The following is a 17,733-nucleotide window of genomic DNA, read 5'->3' as shown; positions in this document are numbered from 1 at the left end:
ATGAGACAAGCATGGATTCATTAGTTTTTATTCTCTCTCTGGGGCAGAGGTAGCTCAGTGGTTTGAGCATTGGCCTGCTAAACCCAAGGTTGTGAGTTCAATCCTTGAGGGGGCCATTTAGGAATCTAGGGCAAAAATCTGTCTGGGGATTGGCCCTGCTTTGAGCAGGGGTTTGGACTAGATGACCTCCTGAGGTCCCTTCCAACCCAGAGATTCTATTCTAGTATAGGTGTTCACTTTTCATCACACCCTGAAGTAACAGGTCTTCATCAGTCCAGAATGTTAGGATTTGCAGTTGACTGTCTTAAACTGACCAGCATCAACACACACACAGTTTGCTATATGCATAGTGTTTATTACATCAGGATCACTTAATTAACCTATCTGTATGTAGTTCTTCACTTGGGATGTTGAGTGCTTCAGGATGTCCATTGAAGGAATCAACATTAAAACAGAAATAGGGCCTGTGACTTGACAGATTCCACAAATTAAACAATGAATGTTACTTAGAGCACTTTTCTTTCAAAGATCCCAAAAGGCTCATTTTACTGTAGTTGTTAAATTCTACTTGCCCAGGGTGAGTACCTGTTTTTGATAGAGTAAAATATTAGGGTTTTCATTCCAGTGAGGGTGGGAAAGTAAATCTTATGCCTGGGCTACTTAGTGTTAATAAAAATCAAGAGAGTCCTTTGGCACTTTATAGACTAACAGATGTATTGGAGCATAAGCTTTCGTGGGTGAATACCCACTTTGTCAGACACGTGTTTTAATAACCATTTTGAAAGATTGTTTCACTAACGACATATGAGGAATCAGTTCACACTATGAGATTGTAGCAGTCTGGCTCCAGGATGAAAAGGGGCATTTTAAGAAAAACAAAACACTATTTTCTGTCTAGAAAATGATGTCTGGTTGATTCATTTGAATGAAGAAACATTGGGTAGAATGTAATAACTTAAAAGGAGAATTCTGTCAAAACTTGCAAAAAGTAAACTAAGAATTTTGATAACTTTAGCCTTGCATTTTAGATGTAGAGTTTGAAGTTTCATTGCAAAGAAATGGAGGCATTGGTTTGGTCTAGCCAATGCTTAAATACTGTGGTGATTGGTACTCTATAAATACCTCCCATGAAAATCAACTTAAGGTTGCCAGTTTAGATAGCACACTAGCATCTCAGTATCCAGATATTTTTAGCTCATTGTACTAATTACTATCTCTGTTACAGACACCGCTAAAGAAGACCAGTGCCCTTATTGCAGATATGGGGATAAGCTTCTCAAATGCAGTAAGTGGTGACATTGACTTCTGTAACCTTCAGTGGCATGTATTTATTGAAGCTATTGTAATTTAAATACCTGTGGTGGTAATGGTATAACAGACGTAATCTCTAATTTGGCTCTGAAGTAGGTTTAATTTCAACTTTTTAAATATGGAGAATACAAGGGGGCAGATTAATTCCTGTGGTAACGTATGAATTGGACCCAAGATCACTTTCTGTGCCTGGGATGGACCATTTCAGAACACTTAATTTAATGAATATTTTTAGAAAATGAAAGTTTTGGCTGTAAACTAATAAGGAAATCTTTCAAAGATTTGGCTTTGTACAGGTTTGAAAATTGACTAATGGTTCCCCATTCTTGTTTACTGGAATTGTTACAATAAGTAGTATTTAAATAACTGTTCATTCTCAAATAACTGGTGCTTTCTGCTGTGTGTATAACATGCGTTTTCTAAATTGTAAACTCTACAGAAAATATAAACCCAATCCCACGTGCAACCTCTAATTGATAAAAATATTTGGGTGGTAGTTCTATATGCCTAAATAAATGGGAGTAATCTGATCTATGTGATGTGAGTGACTTATTTGCATATCTTTTAATGTCTTTTGCTATTGGCTAAAAACTAGATTTTTTTTTTTTTTTTTTTTTTTTTTTTTGCTTCAACGAGTCAATTTACAATTTGTATTTTTTCATCCTGTGTTCTAGTATGTGCCCAGTGCATTGTGCTGTCCCAGCAGAGCTAGCATCTTAACAGGGAAGTACCCACATAATCATCATGTTGTCAATAACACTCTGGAGGGAAACTGCAGCAGCAAATCATGGCAGAAAATACAGGAACCATATACCTTCCCAGCTCTCCTCAAGTCCATGTGTGGCTATCAAACGTTCTTTGCTGGGAAGTATTTAAATGAGGTATATCTTACTCATATTTGCTGTTACACAAGTGAATTGCCTGTACTGAAAATAACTTTGTGAAATAAAGTCTTAGTCCTTATTTCTGTAGATAAAATAAACCCCCATAATATTTAAAATACTACTGTTTAGATGAAAAATTCTTTCTCAGAATTGTTAAAGGAATGGAGGAAATAAGACATGCAACCTAACTTTTCTCAGCTTAGTTTGGCCAAAGTATCACATCCATGTAATAGGTAGTCTTGAGAGAGTCAAATATCAGAGGGATAGCCATGTTAGTCTGGATCTGTAAAAAGCGACAGAGTCCTGTGGCACCTTATAGACTAACAGACGTGTTGAGAGAGTCAGTAGTTTAGTCCTCCACTTCAGGAGTACTAGAATTTGAGGATTATATTTGGGGAAGGGATGTGGGACTGGACTTCTGTGGTTAGGTCATGTGCTGGGTTCCCCCCCCCATCATAGAAACCACATGGTCCAGGAGGTTCTGGCAAGGGAGAGAAGAGAAGAGAATATTTCAAATCCCCTACTGATTATACATCTGCGGGTTGGAGACGGAATTGTTAATTGTATACAATTTAATTTTTCCCTTTAAAAAATTACATACAAACAATTAAAAGAACATTTTGCAAAGTTGAGCATTCAAAAGTTAGGCAATAACAGATTTAAGGTTGCCCCACTATGTGTATGCATTTAATAGTCTTTAATATGATATACTATATTTTTCTGCAGGACTCCTGTATAGTTCAGTGCACAGGTTGGATGTACAAGGGAATAGAATTAATGTTTCATGGGCAACTGTAAATCTGGTATCGCCTTTCTTTGCAACCTTTTAATATAGGAGTATTTGTATGTCGTACAAGTCACTGTGTGTTTATCTGATTAGAACTGGGCCTTTGCATTTCTGGCTGCTGTGGAAGAAAACAACCCCCCCTAAATATAGCTTATATCTCAGTCACATCTGAGACTGTGCTTGGTCACTTTCTTTTTTTTCTCTTTTTTTTTTTCAGTATGGAGCAGAAGATGCAGGGGGAATAGGCCATGTTCCTCCTGGATGGAGTTTTTGGTATGCTTTGGTATGTGACAGCTCCTATTAAATACCTAGTTGTAGATACTTTACGAAAGTAAATCTAGCTTAATTGTGCTCAATCTAAGAACCGGTCTGCTTTTTGCATGCTTCTGTTAACTAAAAGAGGAAATTCCCTTCCTTCATAGTGTGTTGCATTTTCTCAGCTTTGTAAGGAGGCTGTTGATGAGTTATTTCTAAAGAAGTATCTGAAAACCTGATTTCAACAAAGGAAAACTTGCCATTATTATAGTATAGAATCACTTTGGTTTTACAAAAGGCAAAGCTTGTAGGCCTTTTGCAGTGCACATACTACAAATACTTCAATAGGACAAATTGTTTGATAAAATCAGGCTTATCAAATACTTGTTGACAACTTAGTTTATTTAAAGTGGTCAATGAAATAGTAGATTCTTGTCTTTTTCTATATCTAAATGATATATTCTTTTCTCATAGGAAAAAAATTCAAAGTACTATAATTACACACTTTCAGTAAATGGAAAAGCACGAAGGCATGGTGAGAATTACAGTGCAGATTACCTGACAGATGTACTGGTAAGAAACATCACAACAGCTGCATTACTGTTCCATTTCTGACCAAACACTACTTTATGCCTGGCTGTGTTACTGAATGGATATTGCCTAATCTTGGTGTTGTCTTTACTTTAGGCATAACCAGTGAAGCAAGATTCCAGCTCTATTTAAAGAGGGCAAGGTTGTATATTCAAATATAGGGAAATGAAATTGTTAGATAGCTGTTAGCCAAGGGCCAGATCTGGAGGTGAACACTGACTTCAGTGGTAGTTCAGGGTGCTTGACCGAAATGTTGCTGATTGGTAGGTCATAGACTTCCATTTAGAACAAGTACCAACCTGTGAAATGGCAATTTGGCTTAAGACCTAAGAGAATATGCTTCACTTCAGCCAACTGTTGTTGTAACGGAGTTCTAACTTAGCTCTCATTTGTTTTTAGATGTTACAGTATGTCTATATATGTGATTTCAAGAGACCTCTATTAACATAAGAACTTAAGAATGGCCATCCTGGGTGAAACCAATGGTCCATCTAGCCCAGTATCCTGTCTTCAGACAGTGGCCAATTCCAGATGCTTCAAAGGGAATGAACAGAACAGGGCAGGGGTGGCCAACCTGAGCCTGAGAAGGAGCCAGAATTTACTTATGTACACTGCCAAAAAGCCACAGTAATACATCAGCAGCCCCCCCCCCCATCAGCTTTCCCCTCCCTGCCCCACCTCCCAGCCCTGCCCATCAGTGGTTTCGTGGCATGCAGGAGGATTGGGGTGGGGGGCAGAGGGGAGAGAAGAGTGAGGGCACAGCAGGGGAGGGGGTGGGAAGGGGTGGAGTGGGGGCAGAGCCAGGTGTTGAGCTGTGAGCACCCCCCGGCACACTGGAAAGTTGGCGCCCATCTCTCCATCCCTGGTGTCTGTGCTTATACAAGGAGCCGCATGTGGCTCCGGAGCCACAGGTTGGCGAACCCTGGAACAGGGCAACAATCAAGTGATCCATCTCCTGTCATATAGTCCCAGCATCTGGCAGTCAGAGGCTTTGGGACACCCAGAGCATGGAGTTGTATCCCTGACCATCTTGGCTAATAGCCATCGATGACCCTGTTCTTCATGAACTTATCTAATGCTTTTTTTTGCCCCAGGTATACTTTTGGCCTTCACAACATCCCCTGGCAACAAGTTCCACAGGTTGACTGTGCATTGTGTGAAGTACTTTCTTTTGTTTGTTTTAAACCTTCTGTCTATTAATTTGATGGGTGACCCCTTGGTTCTTGTGTTGTATGAAGGGGTAAACAATACTTCCTTATTCACTTTCTCCACACCATTTATGATTTTATAGACCTCTATCATATTCCACCCCCCCCCCCAGTTGTTTCTTTTCTAAGTTGAACAGTCCCAATCTTTTTAATCTGTCCTCATAGGGAAGCTGTCCCATACCTTTAATCATTTTTGCTGCCCTTCTCTGTTTCTTAAATATCTTTTTTTGAGATGGGGTGAGCAGAACTGCACAGAATATTCAAAGTGTGGGTGTATCATGGATTTATATAAGGGCATTATGATTTTTACTATCTAATTATCTGTCCCTTTCCTAATGGATCCTAACTTTGTTAGCTTTTTTGACTGCTGCTGCACACTGAGCAGATGTTTTCAGAGAACAATCCACAATGACTCCAAGATCTTTCTTGAGTGGTAACATCTAATTTAGACTCCATCTTTTTGTATGTGTAGCTGGGATTATGTTTTCCAATATGTGTTACTTCTCTTTATCAACACTGAATTTCATCTGCCATTTTGTTGCCCAGACACCCAGTTTTTGAAATCTCTTTGTAACTCTTCGCAATCTGATTTGGTCTTTACTATCTTGAATAATTTTGTATCATCTGCAATCTTTGACACCTCACTGTTTACCCCTTTTTCCAGATCATTTATGAATATGTTGAACAGCCCTGGTCCCAGTACAGATCTCTGAGGGAGACTGCTATTTACCTCTCTCCATTCTGAAAACTGACTACTTATTCCTACCCTATTTCCTTTCTTTTAACCAGTTACTCATCCTTAAGAGGACCTTCCCTCTTATCCCATAAGTGCTTAGTTGGCTTAAGAGACTTTGGTGAGGGACCCTGTCAAAGGCTTTCTGAAAGGCTATTTCCACTGAATTACTCTTGTCCACATGTTTGTTTGACCCCCTCAAAAAATTCTAAGAGATTGGTGGGGCATGATTTCCCTTTACAAAAGCCCTGTTGACTCTTCCCCCAACAAATTGTATTAATCTATGTGTCTGATAATTCTGTTCCTTTCTGTAGTTTCAACCATTTGCTTGGTACTGAAATTAGGCTTTCCAGCCTGAAATTGCCAGGATCGCCTCTGGAGCCTTTTTTAAAAATTGGCATCACATTGGCTATCCTCCAGTCATTTGGTACAGAGGTTGGCTTAAGTAATAAGTTACATACCACAGTTAGTAGTTCTGCAGTTCCATAGTTTAGTTCCTTTAGAACACTTGGATGAATACCATCTGGTCCTGGTGACTTATGATGGTTTAATGTATCCATTTGATCCAAAGCCACCTCTATTGACACCTCAATCTGGGACAGTTCCTCAGATTGTCACCTAAAAAGAATGACTCAGTTGTGGGAATCTCCCTTATATCCTCTACAGTGAAGACAAATACAAAGAATTAATTTAGCTTTTCTGTAATGGCCTTGTCTTCCTTGAGTGCTCCTTTAGCATTTTGATCATCCAGTGGCTCCACTGACTGTTTGGCAGGCTTCCTGTTTCTGATGTACAGTAGAACCTCAGAGTTACGGACACCTCTGGAATGGAGGTTGACCGTAACTCTGAAATGTTTGTAGCACTGAACAAAGCACAGTTCAGGCTCCAGATCCAGCAGCTTGCACTCCAAGCTAGGATTCAGCAGCAGCTGAGCAGCCCCGATGGGGGGAGCAGGGGGCGTGTGTGTGAGAAAACAGCGTGGTCCCTTCCCAGCCGGGAGAATGGGGGTAAAAACAATGTGTCCCCCTCCTGGCTGGAGAGGGAGAGGTAAAAAACCATGTCCCCCTCCTGGGGGGGGGGGAAGGGGTGTGTGTGTGTGTGAGCTGCGCAGACCCCAGCGTTGCTCCTCCTCTGCTGTCTCCGGCTGCCTTGCCCTGGCAGCTCCAGCGTCTTGCTGTAAGTGGTTGTCCATGAGGTGGGGTGGGGGCAGCCGCCCAGATGTGCCCACCGTTAAGATGAAATACAGGCACAGTACAGTGCTTGCTCTTTTTTATTAATCTCTGCTGATGTCTGATTGGTTACTTCTGGTGTCTGGTTGGCCTTTCAGTCCATAACTCTGGTGTTTGTGTCTTTGAGGTTCTACTGTATGGGGGGGGGGGGGGAATTGCTGTTTGAAGAGAAAACTAGCAAAAGACAAATTTTTTGGCATACCAAATTATACTTTTACACTTGACTTGCCAGAGTTTATGCTCCTTTCTATTTTCATCATTGGGATTTGACTTCCAATTTTTTAAAGGATGCCTTTTTGCATCTAACAGCCTCTTTTATTCTGTTTAGCCATGGTGACGTTTTGGTCCTTGTATATTGTGTGTGTTTTGTTTTGTTTTTTTTTAATTTGGGGTATACATTTAATTTGAGCCTCTGTTGTGATGTTTTTAAAACTTTCCATGCAGACATTTTACTCTTGTGACTGTTTATTTTAATTTCCATTTAATTAGCTTCCTCATTTTTGTGTAGTTCTCCTTTCTGAAGTTAAATGCTACTGTGATGGGCTTCTTTACTATTTTTCCTTCCCCTTCTCCCCCCCCCCCCCAGGATATTAAATTTAATTATATTATGGTCGCTATTACTGAGCTGTTCTGTTATTTTCATCTCTTTGACCAGATCCTGTGTTCGACTTAGGGCTAAATTAAGAATTGCCTCTCTCCTTGTGGGTTCCAAAACTAGCTGCTCCAAGAAGCAGTCATTAATGGTGTCTAGAAACTTTTTCTCTGCATCCCATCCTGAGGTGACACATCCCCATATTGACTGGGTACAGTTGAAATCACCCATTATTATTGAGTTTTCTATGTTTATAGCCTCTCCAATCTCTCTGAGCATTTCACAATGACCATCACCATCCTGGTCAGCTGCTCAGTAGTATATTCCTTCTGCTATACTCTTATTATTCAAGCATGGAATTTCTATCCATGGAGATTGAGATAGTTTGATTCATTTAAGTTTTTTATTATATTTGACTCTGTGCTTTCTTTCACATGTAGTGCCACTCCCTCACCAGTACAACCTACTCTTTCATTCCTGTATATTTCATACCGTGTTATTGCTGTGTCCCATTGATTGTCATCATTCCATCAAGTTTTTGTGATGCCTAGTAAATCACATAGGATTACTAACTATCTATGTGAAGAGAACCCTCCTGCCCTGCTATACATTCTCAGGACAGTTCTCTGTCGATACCTTTGTAAAATACTTAGTTGTCTGCCTTCATGTGATGTAATTGAATTGGACTTTTTCATTTGACTGATGCTTCAGTTCCTACCTATACCAAAGATACTGAAAGAGTATAGAGCATTTTACAACAGTATTGACATGCTATGTGATTTAATGTTAAATATTTCAAATTAACCTTGTCTGGGTTAGTGATTATGAAAAAGGCTTAAGTGTTGGTGCCTGCTAGCTTGTTGCTTTTGGCCATTAAGCATTGGGGACTCTGGACTGACAAAAAACAGCGCTTCACTACACAGACTTCAGAGGATGTATTGACATATCCTGAACTGCGTGGAAGATGAGAATATATTAATGTGGTCACGTATAGCACCAGACTACCAAATACCAGTCTTCTGTCAATAGCTGCAGTATTTGCCTCTTTGACAGGAGTTGGTCTCTCATTGGTCCTGTAGGCCTCTAATCTTATTCTAATTTGCTTAGAGTTCAATAAGGCTCTATTTGGGGGGAACAGGTTTATTACCAGTGAGCCACAAAATCCAGAATTGATTTTAATAGCTTCTCTCAAATGGGCAATAGACAATCTATTTATGTAGAGTTCTTAAAGTCCATTGCTTCAGAAGCAGAATAGAGAGCGCTGCAGAGCTGGATGACTAATCAGGCAGAAAAGGAAAAACATGAGACTAGAATAGGGAAGAACCGAGATGGAAGTGGTAACTGTGCACGTACAAAGATTAGTTCTAATGATTGGCAAAGGGAAGGCTACAGTAATGGGCTGAAAGGAATAGTAAGTGAGATTTGCTGTCACATGTAGGCTAAGGTGAACAGGAAGTATTCAAGATGAGACTTGAAAATGAGTGGCTTGGTGAGGGAGATCAAATGGAGCAGCACAAGTGAATGAAGCTTAAAGCTATACCCTGTTGGTGCCTCTTCCCTAATCACCTCTTTTTTTTTTTTAAAGTGGATCATCATCAAACTAGCGCGTGTTTGGAGGATGAATGTAACAAATAAGTTGGCAGCAGTAGAGCAGGGAATGAAACATTTACCAACAGAATGACTCCTTTCTGAGGAGAACAAACTGTCAAATTCTCATCTAAAAATACATTCAGGATCTGGATCCTATATCCCCTGAAATGTAGAAAGATTTAGGAAGTGCATGAAATGGAATTGTACTTGACAGTATGAAAAAAAAAAAAAAATGTAAGTGAAGGCAGGGTTTGAAAGGGAGCTCTGTCAATACAAGGACTGAGTGAGATGAGAGATTTGAGTCCTTCTTTACATCAAGCTTTCCAGCTCTGAATGACATGAAGGTCTGAGGCAATTAGAGGGGTGAAGGACAAAAGACATCTTACGTTGAAATAGGATTTATAAGTAACTCAGAACATTTGGGATTGATTTACCACACATTCTACTTCAAACAGTTATAAAAGTGCAATCAACGAGATTATAAAATAGTTTACAAGCGCTTCTTGTATTCAAACACTTCTAGTCTTAACTTTTTCGGACAGTTTTCACAGCTTAACATTAGGGTTTGTTATGACTATTGTTGGAGAGTTTTTAAACAACTATCTTTGTGTATGCAGGCTAATATGTCCTTGGATTTCTTGGAATATAAATCTAACTTTGAACCCTTCTTCATGATGATCTCCACTCCAGCACCACACTCTCCCTGGATACCTGCGCCTCAATATAAAACAAGCTTCCAGAATGTCAGTGCACCAAGAAATGGCAATTTTAACATTCATGGAAAGGTAAGATGATTTGCAAGAATCCAAACAGATTACTACATTAATTGGTGGAAATAATTAGACAGTGGGTCTGATTTACATGTGTAACACACTGAAGTTTAAGTGGTGAGAAGAATGGGTTAATGTTGTTCTGGTGCTCATCTGATTCCAGCATCACATTTTTTAAAGGATTGTGATCTTCATCTTTCAACTTTTATGTGAAACATCTGATGTAGCCATCTGAGATTAAGATCACAATCCTTTTAAAAACTTGATTTTTCTAACCCTATTGGTGATAGGAGACTGGCTATCCTGACCTTCAATAATAAACACCTGTTGCTACACACTTGTATTTTAAGATTCAAGAACTTAATGTTTCTTTAATTTTGGAGTGAATTTATGCAATAGGATAGAAATTATGATTGTTACTAAGTTTATTGACATTTTACCTTCAGCTTCCAAACCATTAAGAACTTTATTCTGCCAGAATCATCACTCATGTGCATAAGTTCTAATGATGTGCTTCCATAATCTGCAAACTTGTTCAGCTAGAGTGCCACCTTAAATAGATTTCACACAGAATGAAGAGGGAAATGCCTTAAGTTGCTCTGTCAAGTAGCCAATGGATATGGGTGTTGATGAGCACTGTTGTCTCTACCAAAGAGACTCAAATACTCCCTTTTTAATGGAAAACGTTACCAGTCATCAATTTTACCAAACTATTTAGAAGACCTCTTGGTTAAGTCATGAATCATAGGTCCCAATGCCACCAAATGCTGTTGACATCAAGTTTTATCATCTCTTCAGTAGACATGGTGGCACCATCCAGGTGTCAGCATATGAAGTTAATGTAAATGAGAACAGTTGTCTTGGTAGAGTCGAATTTAAACCAGTGGTAAGACAAAAGCACTCAAAGGAAGTAACTGGGCAATGACCTGACCTTTAATATTTGCCTTTCAGTTGTCAAGATAGTTTGCAGTCTTGGGTCAGACTCGCTGAATTAGTATCTGTTTATAAAACACATGGATAATGAGTGTGACAAGATACTTTCACTTTAGCTAAGAATGGCTACAATCTCCTATCTGAAAAGCCAGCCACAGTAATCACGGTCAGCTCCATACTAGATGTTTGCAGTTTGTTCTACTTGTGGCTGAAGGAGAAGGCCATATAAATGGCAGTTAGTAAGACATGTTGATGCCTTCTTGAGGCTTTTTTGGGCAAAGATATACATTCAACTGTGATTTTTGGTTCAAAATCCCAGTCCAAATCTTGAAGAACCTTAGTGGGCTATATGGAATCTCAAGCTTTCTCACTGTTTGCAACCCAGTGACATCTATGTGCATTGGGGCTATTGTGACTGATGGAGCCCAGGGGCAAAAGGCAAAGGGCTCTAGATCATGGAACTCTTTACTAGAAGGGGTTAAAATGACTCCAAGCTTAACTGATCAGAGCATGATGTACAACCCAGTTTTTTGCAAGTCCTTTGATAATGATGGGGGCGTGAACAGAAAGAGGGAAGACAGTGGCTTATGCTAAATAAGTGTCTAAACCAGGCAGTAGGAAGCAGAATCACCTTTTTTCCATAAAAAGATCGTTAGTTTTATTTGGGATTTAGGTACTACAGTGGTTGTGTGCTTTAAAAATAGAAAGCTAGAAGCGGTTATTTGGTCATAACCAGCTAAAAAATACAATGCTGATTGGCTAGTAGTGTGGGAGTTGCCCTTAAGTGCAAAAACCTCTGCACTTGGCTGCATAGCAGTGCAATGCACAAGGAAAACCATAGGGATTTTCTTAATACTTGATGCTTACAGCACTTACTCCATCTATAGATATTGAGGATTCCGCAACAGGGGAAGAAGGAAATGTTAGGCCATGTCTATACGTACAGCGCTGCAGTGGCACAGCTGTAGCGGTATGGCTGAGCCGCGGCAGCGTGTCTGGCGAAGACACTATGCCAATGGGGAAGAGCTCTCCCATCGGCATAAAAAACCCACTTCTGTGAGCAGCATAAGCTATTCTAGTGGGAGAAGTTCTCCCACTGACATAGTACTGTACACATGAGCGCTTATGCCAGTGTAACTTATGTTGCTCGGGGTGGGGAGGTGGAACATTCACATCCCTGAGGAACATAAGTTTTGCCAACACAGGCTGTAGTGTAGACATAGCCCTAGTCCCAGTTAGAGACTGAAATGAAACAGCTGCATATGGTCCTCAGCAGTCAAATGCATATTGACAGAACTGTAATAGGTGAGACTATTCCTTTAATTTGCAACAGGGTGTTGTAATGAGGCCTTGTGGACCCTCCCACTCCCTCACCTTCACTATTGGTTAATCTAAGCTCAGTTAAATTAAGTAATAATCTTGTAAATGTGGCCTAAATTCATAAATAGGTTGGAGGGGTAAGACTAAGAAGAGCAAAGTACTGCAGGACAAGAGGAAGACTTTCAGCTCTTCAATAAATCTTTAGTTCTCTTGGTCAAGTCTGTAACTGCAGACTAGGTATTTGGACTTACTTATCCTAAATCAGCTTTCTTGCTTGGCTAAATCTCAAGCATTTAGGTGTTTAATTTAAATAACAGAAACAGAACAATTGCCAAAAAGGTACATGGGTGCTGCATGCAATTTAACTCAGTTACAAATTGGATTCATTAGCTCTGCCCCATGCCCAACACCAAACCCTCCCCAGTCTGGGCAAAAATAGAGAAATGGGGAATCTAAATGGTCATAATTACATGACTCATAAAAAGGATTTAGGAGTTCTTACAGCCTCAGATTGAGTCTAGGGGTGGAATTTGCAAAGGTGAAGTTCTACCATTGAGAAGACCCTGCTCAAGCCAAATCCAGGCTGGTGTTTGGGATAACAAGTAATCAACTCTGCTGATCTCAGTTGCTTTATACCTTGAAACTGAAAGTGTAAATTTACATAACTTGTAGACGCTTGATTTTGTCCCTTTCTTTCACTTTTCATTAGGATTGGTTTTGGATAGCAAGCTTTTCGGGGCCAATTGTGCGTGTGCGTGTACAAGCACAATTCTGACTGGAGTTTCTGGCTGCTTGAATATGTGGCTTACCTGTCCTAGTCAGGTTCATGATTGTTACCTCAGTTTCTCGCCTCTGAAAATGGTCAGGCTGGGAGGATGATTTGGCCTTTGGTCAAAGCAAGAGGCCTTCTCCTTCTGGTGTTAAAAGTCCAAATGAAAAGCTATAAAATCCTTTCACCCTGTGGCAGGGCCCTGATAGTCTCCTGCCCTAAGTGCCTGGGCTCACCTTCTCTCCTTGTACCAGGGTCTGCCTCCTGTTCCTGTTGCAGGGGCTCAGTAGTCTTTCCTTCAGTGCAGGGGGTTTGTGCACCACCACTCTAGGTAGTGTCAAAAGGCCTTAGCAGCAATCGGTTCTAAGCCCAAAAATACTCTGCTCCACTATCCTAAAGTTGTTTCTTATCATGTTGCTAATCTCTTAGGCCTCTTCTAGCAGTTCTCTACTACACCCTTGCAGGACTCCTTCCTGTCTCCTTGTCAGGTAGAGAATCATCACTGGTCTCAGTCCAGAGAGTCTTCCCCAGGCAACGGCTATCCTTCCCAGCTCTCTCTCCAGGCAGAGTTCTTTTCACAGTTCTCTTTCCTAGGCCACTAAAGTAATTACCAGGCACTTTCTGCTCCCTGTGGGTATGTCTACACTGCATCTGGTAGTGAGCCTCAGTCTTGTGCTAGTGCTAAAAATAGCCTGGGGTGGGTTTGGGCTTGAGTCTCCAAGCTCCATCCTAAGCCACAATGTCTGCACAGCTATTCTTCACATGCTAGTGCAAGCCCTGCTACCAGACGTCAGTGGACTCAAGCTGGGAGGCTCGCTGCTAGATGCCATGTGAACATACACTGTAGGGTCCCTCTCAAACTGAGCAGAAACTTACACAGTCCTGCTGTCATAGTTCTCGAGGTACATGATCTAACTCCCACCTGTACTTGAACTCAATGAGGGGGAAAAGACCATAACAGAAAATGTGGAAATGGCAGAAGTGCTTAATGACTTCTTGGTTTCGGTTTTCACTAAGAAGATTGGTGACGATTGGATGTCTAAAATAGTGAATGCCGGTGAAAATGAGGTAGGATCAGAGCCTAAAATAGGGAAAGAACAAGTTAAAAATTACTTAGACAAGTTAGCTGTCTTCAGATCACCAGGGCCTGATGAAATGCATCCTAGAATACTCAAGGAGCTGACTGAGGAGATATCTGAGCCATTAGCAATTATCTTTGAAAAGTCATGGAAGACGGAAGACATTCCAGAAGACTGAAAAAGGGCAAATGTAGTGCCTATCTATAAAAAGGGAAATAAGGACAACCTGGGGAATTACAGACCAGTCACCTTAACTTCTGTACCTGGAAAGATAATGGGGCAAATAATTAAGCAATCAATTTGCAACCCCCTAGAAGATAATAAGGTGATTAAATAAGACAGCATAGATTTTGTCAAGAACAAATTGTGTCAAACCAACCTGACAGCTTTCTTTGACGGGGTAACAAGCCTTGTGGATATGGGGAAGCAGTAGATGTGGTATATCTTGACTTTAGTAAGGCTTTTGATACTGTCTTGCATGACCTTCTCATAAACAAAATAGGGAAATACAACCTAGCTGGAGCTACTATAAGGTGGGTGCATAACTGGTTGGAAAATCATTCCCAGAGAGTAGTTATCAGTGGTTCAGTCGTGCTGGAAGGGCATAATGAGCGGGGTCCCGTAAGGATTGGTTCTGGTTCTGGCTCTGTTCGATATCTTCATCAGTGATTTAAATAATGGCATAGAGAGTACACTTATAAATTTTGCGGATGATACCAAGCTGGGAGGATTGCAAATGCTTTGGGGGATAGGATTAAAATTCAAAATGATCTGGACAAACTGGAGAAATGGTCTGAAGTAAATAGGATGAAGTTCAATAAGGACACATGCAAAGTACTCCACTTAGGAAGGAACAATCAGTTGCACACGTACAAAATGTGAAATGACTCTCCTAGGAAGAAGTACTGCAGAAAGGGATCTGGGGGTCATAGTGGATCACAAGCTAAATATGAGTCAACAGTATAACGCTTTTGCCAAAAAAAAAAAATCATCATTCCAGGATGTATTAGCAGAAGTATTGTAAGGAAGACACGAGAAGTAATTCTTCCACTCTTCTCTGCACGGATTAGGCCTCAGCTGGTGTATTGTGTCCAGTTCTGCATGCCACATTTCAGGAAAGATGTGGATAAATTGGAGAAAGTCCAGAGAAAAGCAACAAAAATGATTAAAGGTCTAGAAAACATGACCTATGAGGGAAGATTTAAAAAAAAAAAAAAAAAAAAAGGGTTTCTTAGTCTGGAGAAGAGAAGACTGAGAGGGGACATAACCGTTTTCAAGTACATAAAAGGTGTTACAAGGAGGAGGGAGAAAAATTGTTCTTCTTAACCTGTGAGGATAGGACAAGAAGCAGTGGGCTTAAATTGCAGCAAGGGAGGACATTAGGAAAAACTTCCTAACTGTCAGTGGTTAAGCACTGGAATAAATTGCCTAGGGAGGTGGTTGGATCTCCATCATTGGGGATTTTTAAGAGTAGGTTGGACAAACACCTGTCAGGAATGGTCTAGATCAGGGGTGGGCAAACTATGGCCCATAGGGTGGATCCGGCCCACGAATTGCCAACCCCATGGCGCCGCGGGACTAAGGTAGGTTCCCTGCCTGCCCTAGCCTCGCACCGCTCCTGGAAGCAGCCGGCACCACATCCCTGCAGCCCTTGGGAGAGTGGGGAGTAGAGGGCTCCACATGTTGCCCTCGCCTGCAGGCACCATCCCCCGCAGCTCCTGAGCCCCCTTGTACACCCCACATCCCTCCTGCACCCCAACCCCTTGCCCTGAGCCCCTTCCTGCACACTGCAACGCCTCCAATACCCCACACTCCCTCCCGCCCCCCAACCCTCTGCCCCAGCCCTACATTCATGGCCCTGCATGCAATTTCCTCACCCAGATGTGGCCCAAGTTTGCCCACCCCTGGCTAGATAATACTTAGTCCTGCCTTGAGTGCAAGGGACTGGACTAGATCGGGATGGGACCTCTCAAGGTCTCTTCCAGTTCTATGATTCTATTATTAAAGTGACAGGTTACTCTATTTTAATGTAAATACTTCATAATGCAAATACTTCACTCACATTATTACTATTGCAATTAACAATTCATTGAAGATTTAGCACTTAACAAAAAAGCTCATTTTATGTTGTTTCTGTGCTAATCTTAATGTGTTCTTTTTTAGGACAAGCATTGGCTAATCAGGCAAGCAAAGACTCCAATGACTAATTCTTCAATACAGTTTCTAGATGATGCTTTTAGAAAAAGGTAGGAACTGCTGCTTGAGACCATTTAATAGGTGTCCTGGCAAGACTAATAGCCCAGAGGCTATTCTGATGAAAACAAAAATGAGCTAATTTAAAATGGGTAACAGGTCTCATCATAAGAGTTAAATTACCTGCAGTAATTTTCTGGGTGCTGCCTGTAGAGTCATGCCCCCACCCCTTTTTTGGTAGGCAGACTTATAAGTAGTCTGCTAGACCATACAAATCCCTTGTATCTAACTGCTACTGTCATTCAACATACAGAGACATAGGAAGTCCTGCTCGGTCTCTTTACTGTTTCTCTGAATGTTAGTGCATGAGAGACAGTAAAATGCATTCACGTTGTCAAAATGAGTAGACTAATCTAATCTGTTTTTCGGTTATGGTTTTTTTGTTTTTTTAAGGCAGTGTGAGAATTCATTCTCTCAATGACTTTCATATCAAATGTACTTAGTTAACAAGTTAGAAAATATCTTAACGTTTAGCTCCCCTGCCAGCTAACCTTGGATCTGAGTCTGTTCTCTCCTCTTTGTATAATACTGTCAATAATAAAGGTTCTGATTTTGCACTTGAGCAGTCCCATTGAATTCAGTAAGTTTTTAGACAAGTGTGAATGATTGAAACTTAGGAACCAGCCTCCTTTTAGCTGTACTGGCTCTGTAGTGCTAAGTAAAAAATGAACAAGTGGTGGTGGAAGCAAGAGTATCTTACTCAGCAGAACTGCCCCCTGGATATACCATACATAGATCTCCTCTGCAGAGTTAGCATCTCGGTATTGTTCCCATACCTGCACACCTCTCTCACAAGTTTAATGGTGCTTTCAACTGGGGCTACCTGGCATAGCTGGGACCGTGAGTAGGAGCCCGGGTTCTGCTTTCACTTGGGCTGGTAACTGGTGCACTTTGCAGTGATGATAAATGCTAGTAGTCCTCCACTGCCTTCCCACAGTTCTCGGTCTGTTTCAGAAGAACTCAGAATTCTTCCACAATTCACTGGCAAAGAATCAGAGTAAAACCTTACTTTAAATTCACTGGTAATTAATGAAGCAATTTACCTGTTTTCAGAGCTGATCTGTCTAGTGGTTAACCTTATAGGATTCTTGGGTAGTCTCTCTATAGAGGGAGATGTGATATTTTAGGGCACTTTTCAGTTACTACTTGTGATACATTACAGATGGCAACAGCAGCTAAGAAATGCACAATATGAAGGCATAGCTAACTACTGTGTGTAAGTTTAAGTAAGCTTTTTAGTCTCCCCTTTATTCTTCATCTTTGCTGTAAGGCTAAATTCTAATTCTAAAGAGGGTTACAAACAAATGCTAACACTACTTTAAATAGTAGAACTGTATTTTGTACATGTTGACAGGGTAGAGCTTGGTATCTTGGAGAAGGAAAACTTGGAGCTGGTTTTCAGGTCATTGCTTTATAAAGCATACTGGTA

The 17,733-nt window shown here is 40.8% G+C and overlaps 1 protein-coding gene across 1 annotated transcript in view; it reads left to right on the top strand.

Moving 5' to 3' along the window:
- Positions 1-17,733, top strand: part of GNS (glucosamine (N-acetyl)-6-sulfatase) — a 32,661-nt gene that overhangs the window by 1,379 nt on the left and 13,549 nt on the right. Inside the window, exons 2-7 of the mRNA XM_034770614.1 lie at positions 1,226-1,285; positions 1,986-2,192; positions 3,200-3,265; positions 3,712-3,810; positions 9,798-9,965; positions 16,215-16,297. Of these exons, the coding sequence (XP_034626505.1) occupies positions 1,226-1,285; positions 1,986-2,192; positions 3,200-3,265; positions 3,712-3,810; positions 9,798-9,965; positions 16,215-16,297 (683 nt within the window). The remainder of the gene's footprint in view (positions 1-1,225; positions 1,286-1,985; positions 2,193-3,199; positions 3,266-3,711; positions 3,811-9,797; positions 9,966-16,214; positions 16,298-17,733) is intronic.

The sequence above is a fragment of the Trachemys scripta genome, chromosome 1 (assembly GCF_013100865.1).
Source record: "Trachemys scripta elegans isolate TJP31775 chromosome 1, CAS_Tse_1.0, whole genome shotgun sequence".
NCBI classification, from domain to species: domain Eukaryota; kingdom Metazoa; phylum Chordata; order Testudines; family Emydidae; genus Trachemys; species Trachemys scripta.
Note: the sequence above shows the minus strand (reverse complement) of the source record. Positions and strands in the feature narration are given on the sequence as shown.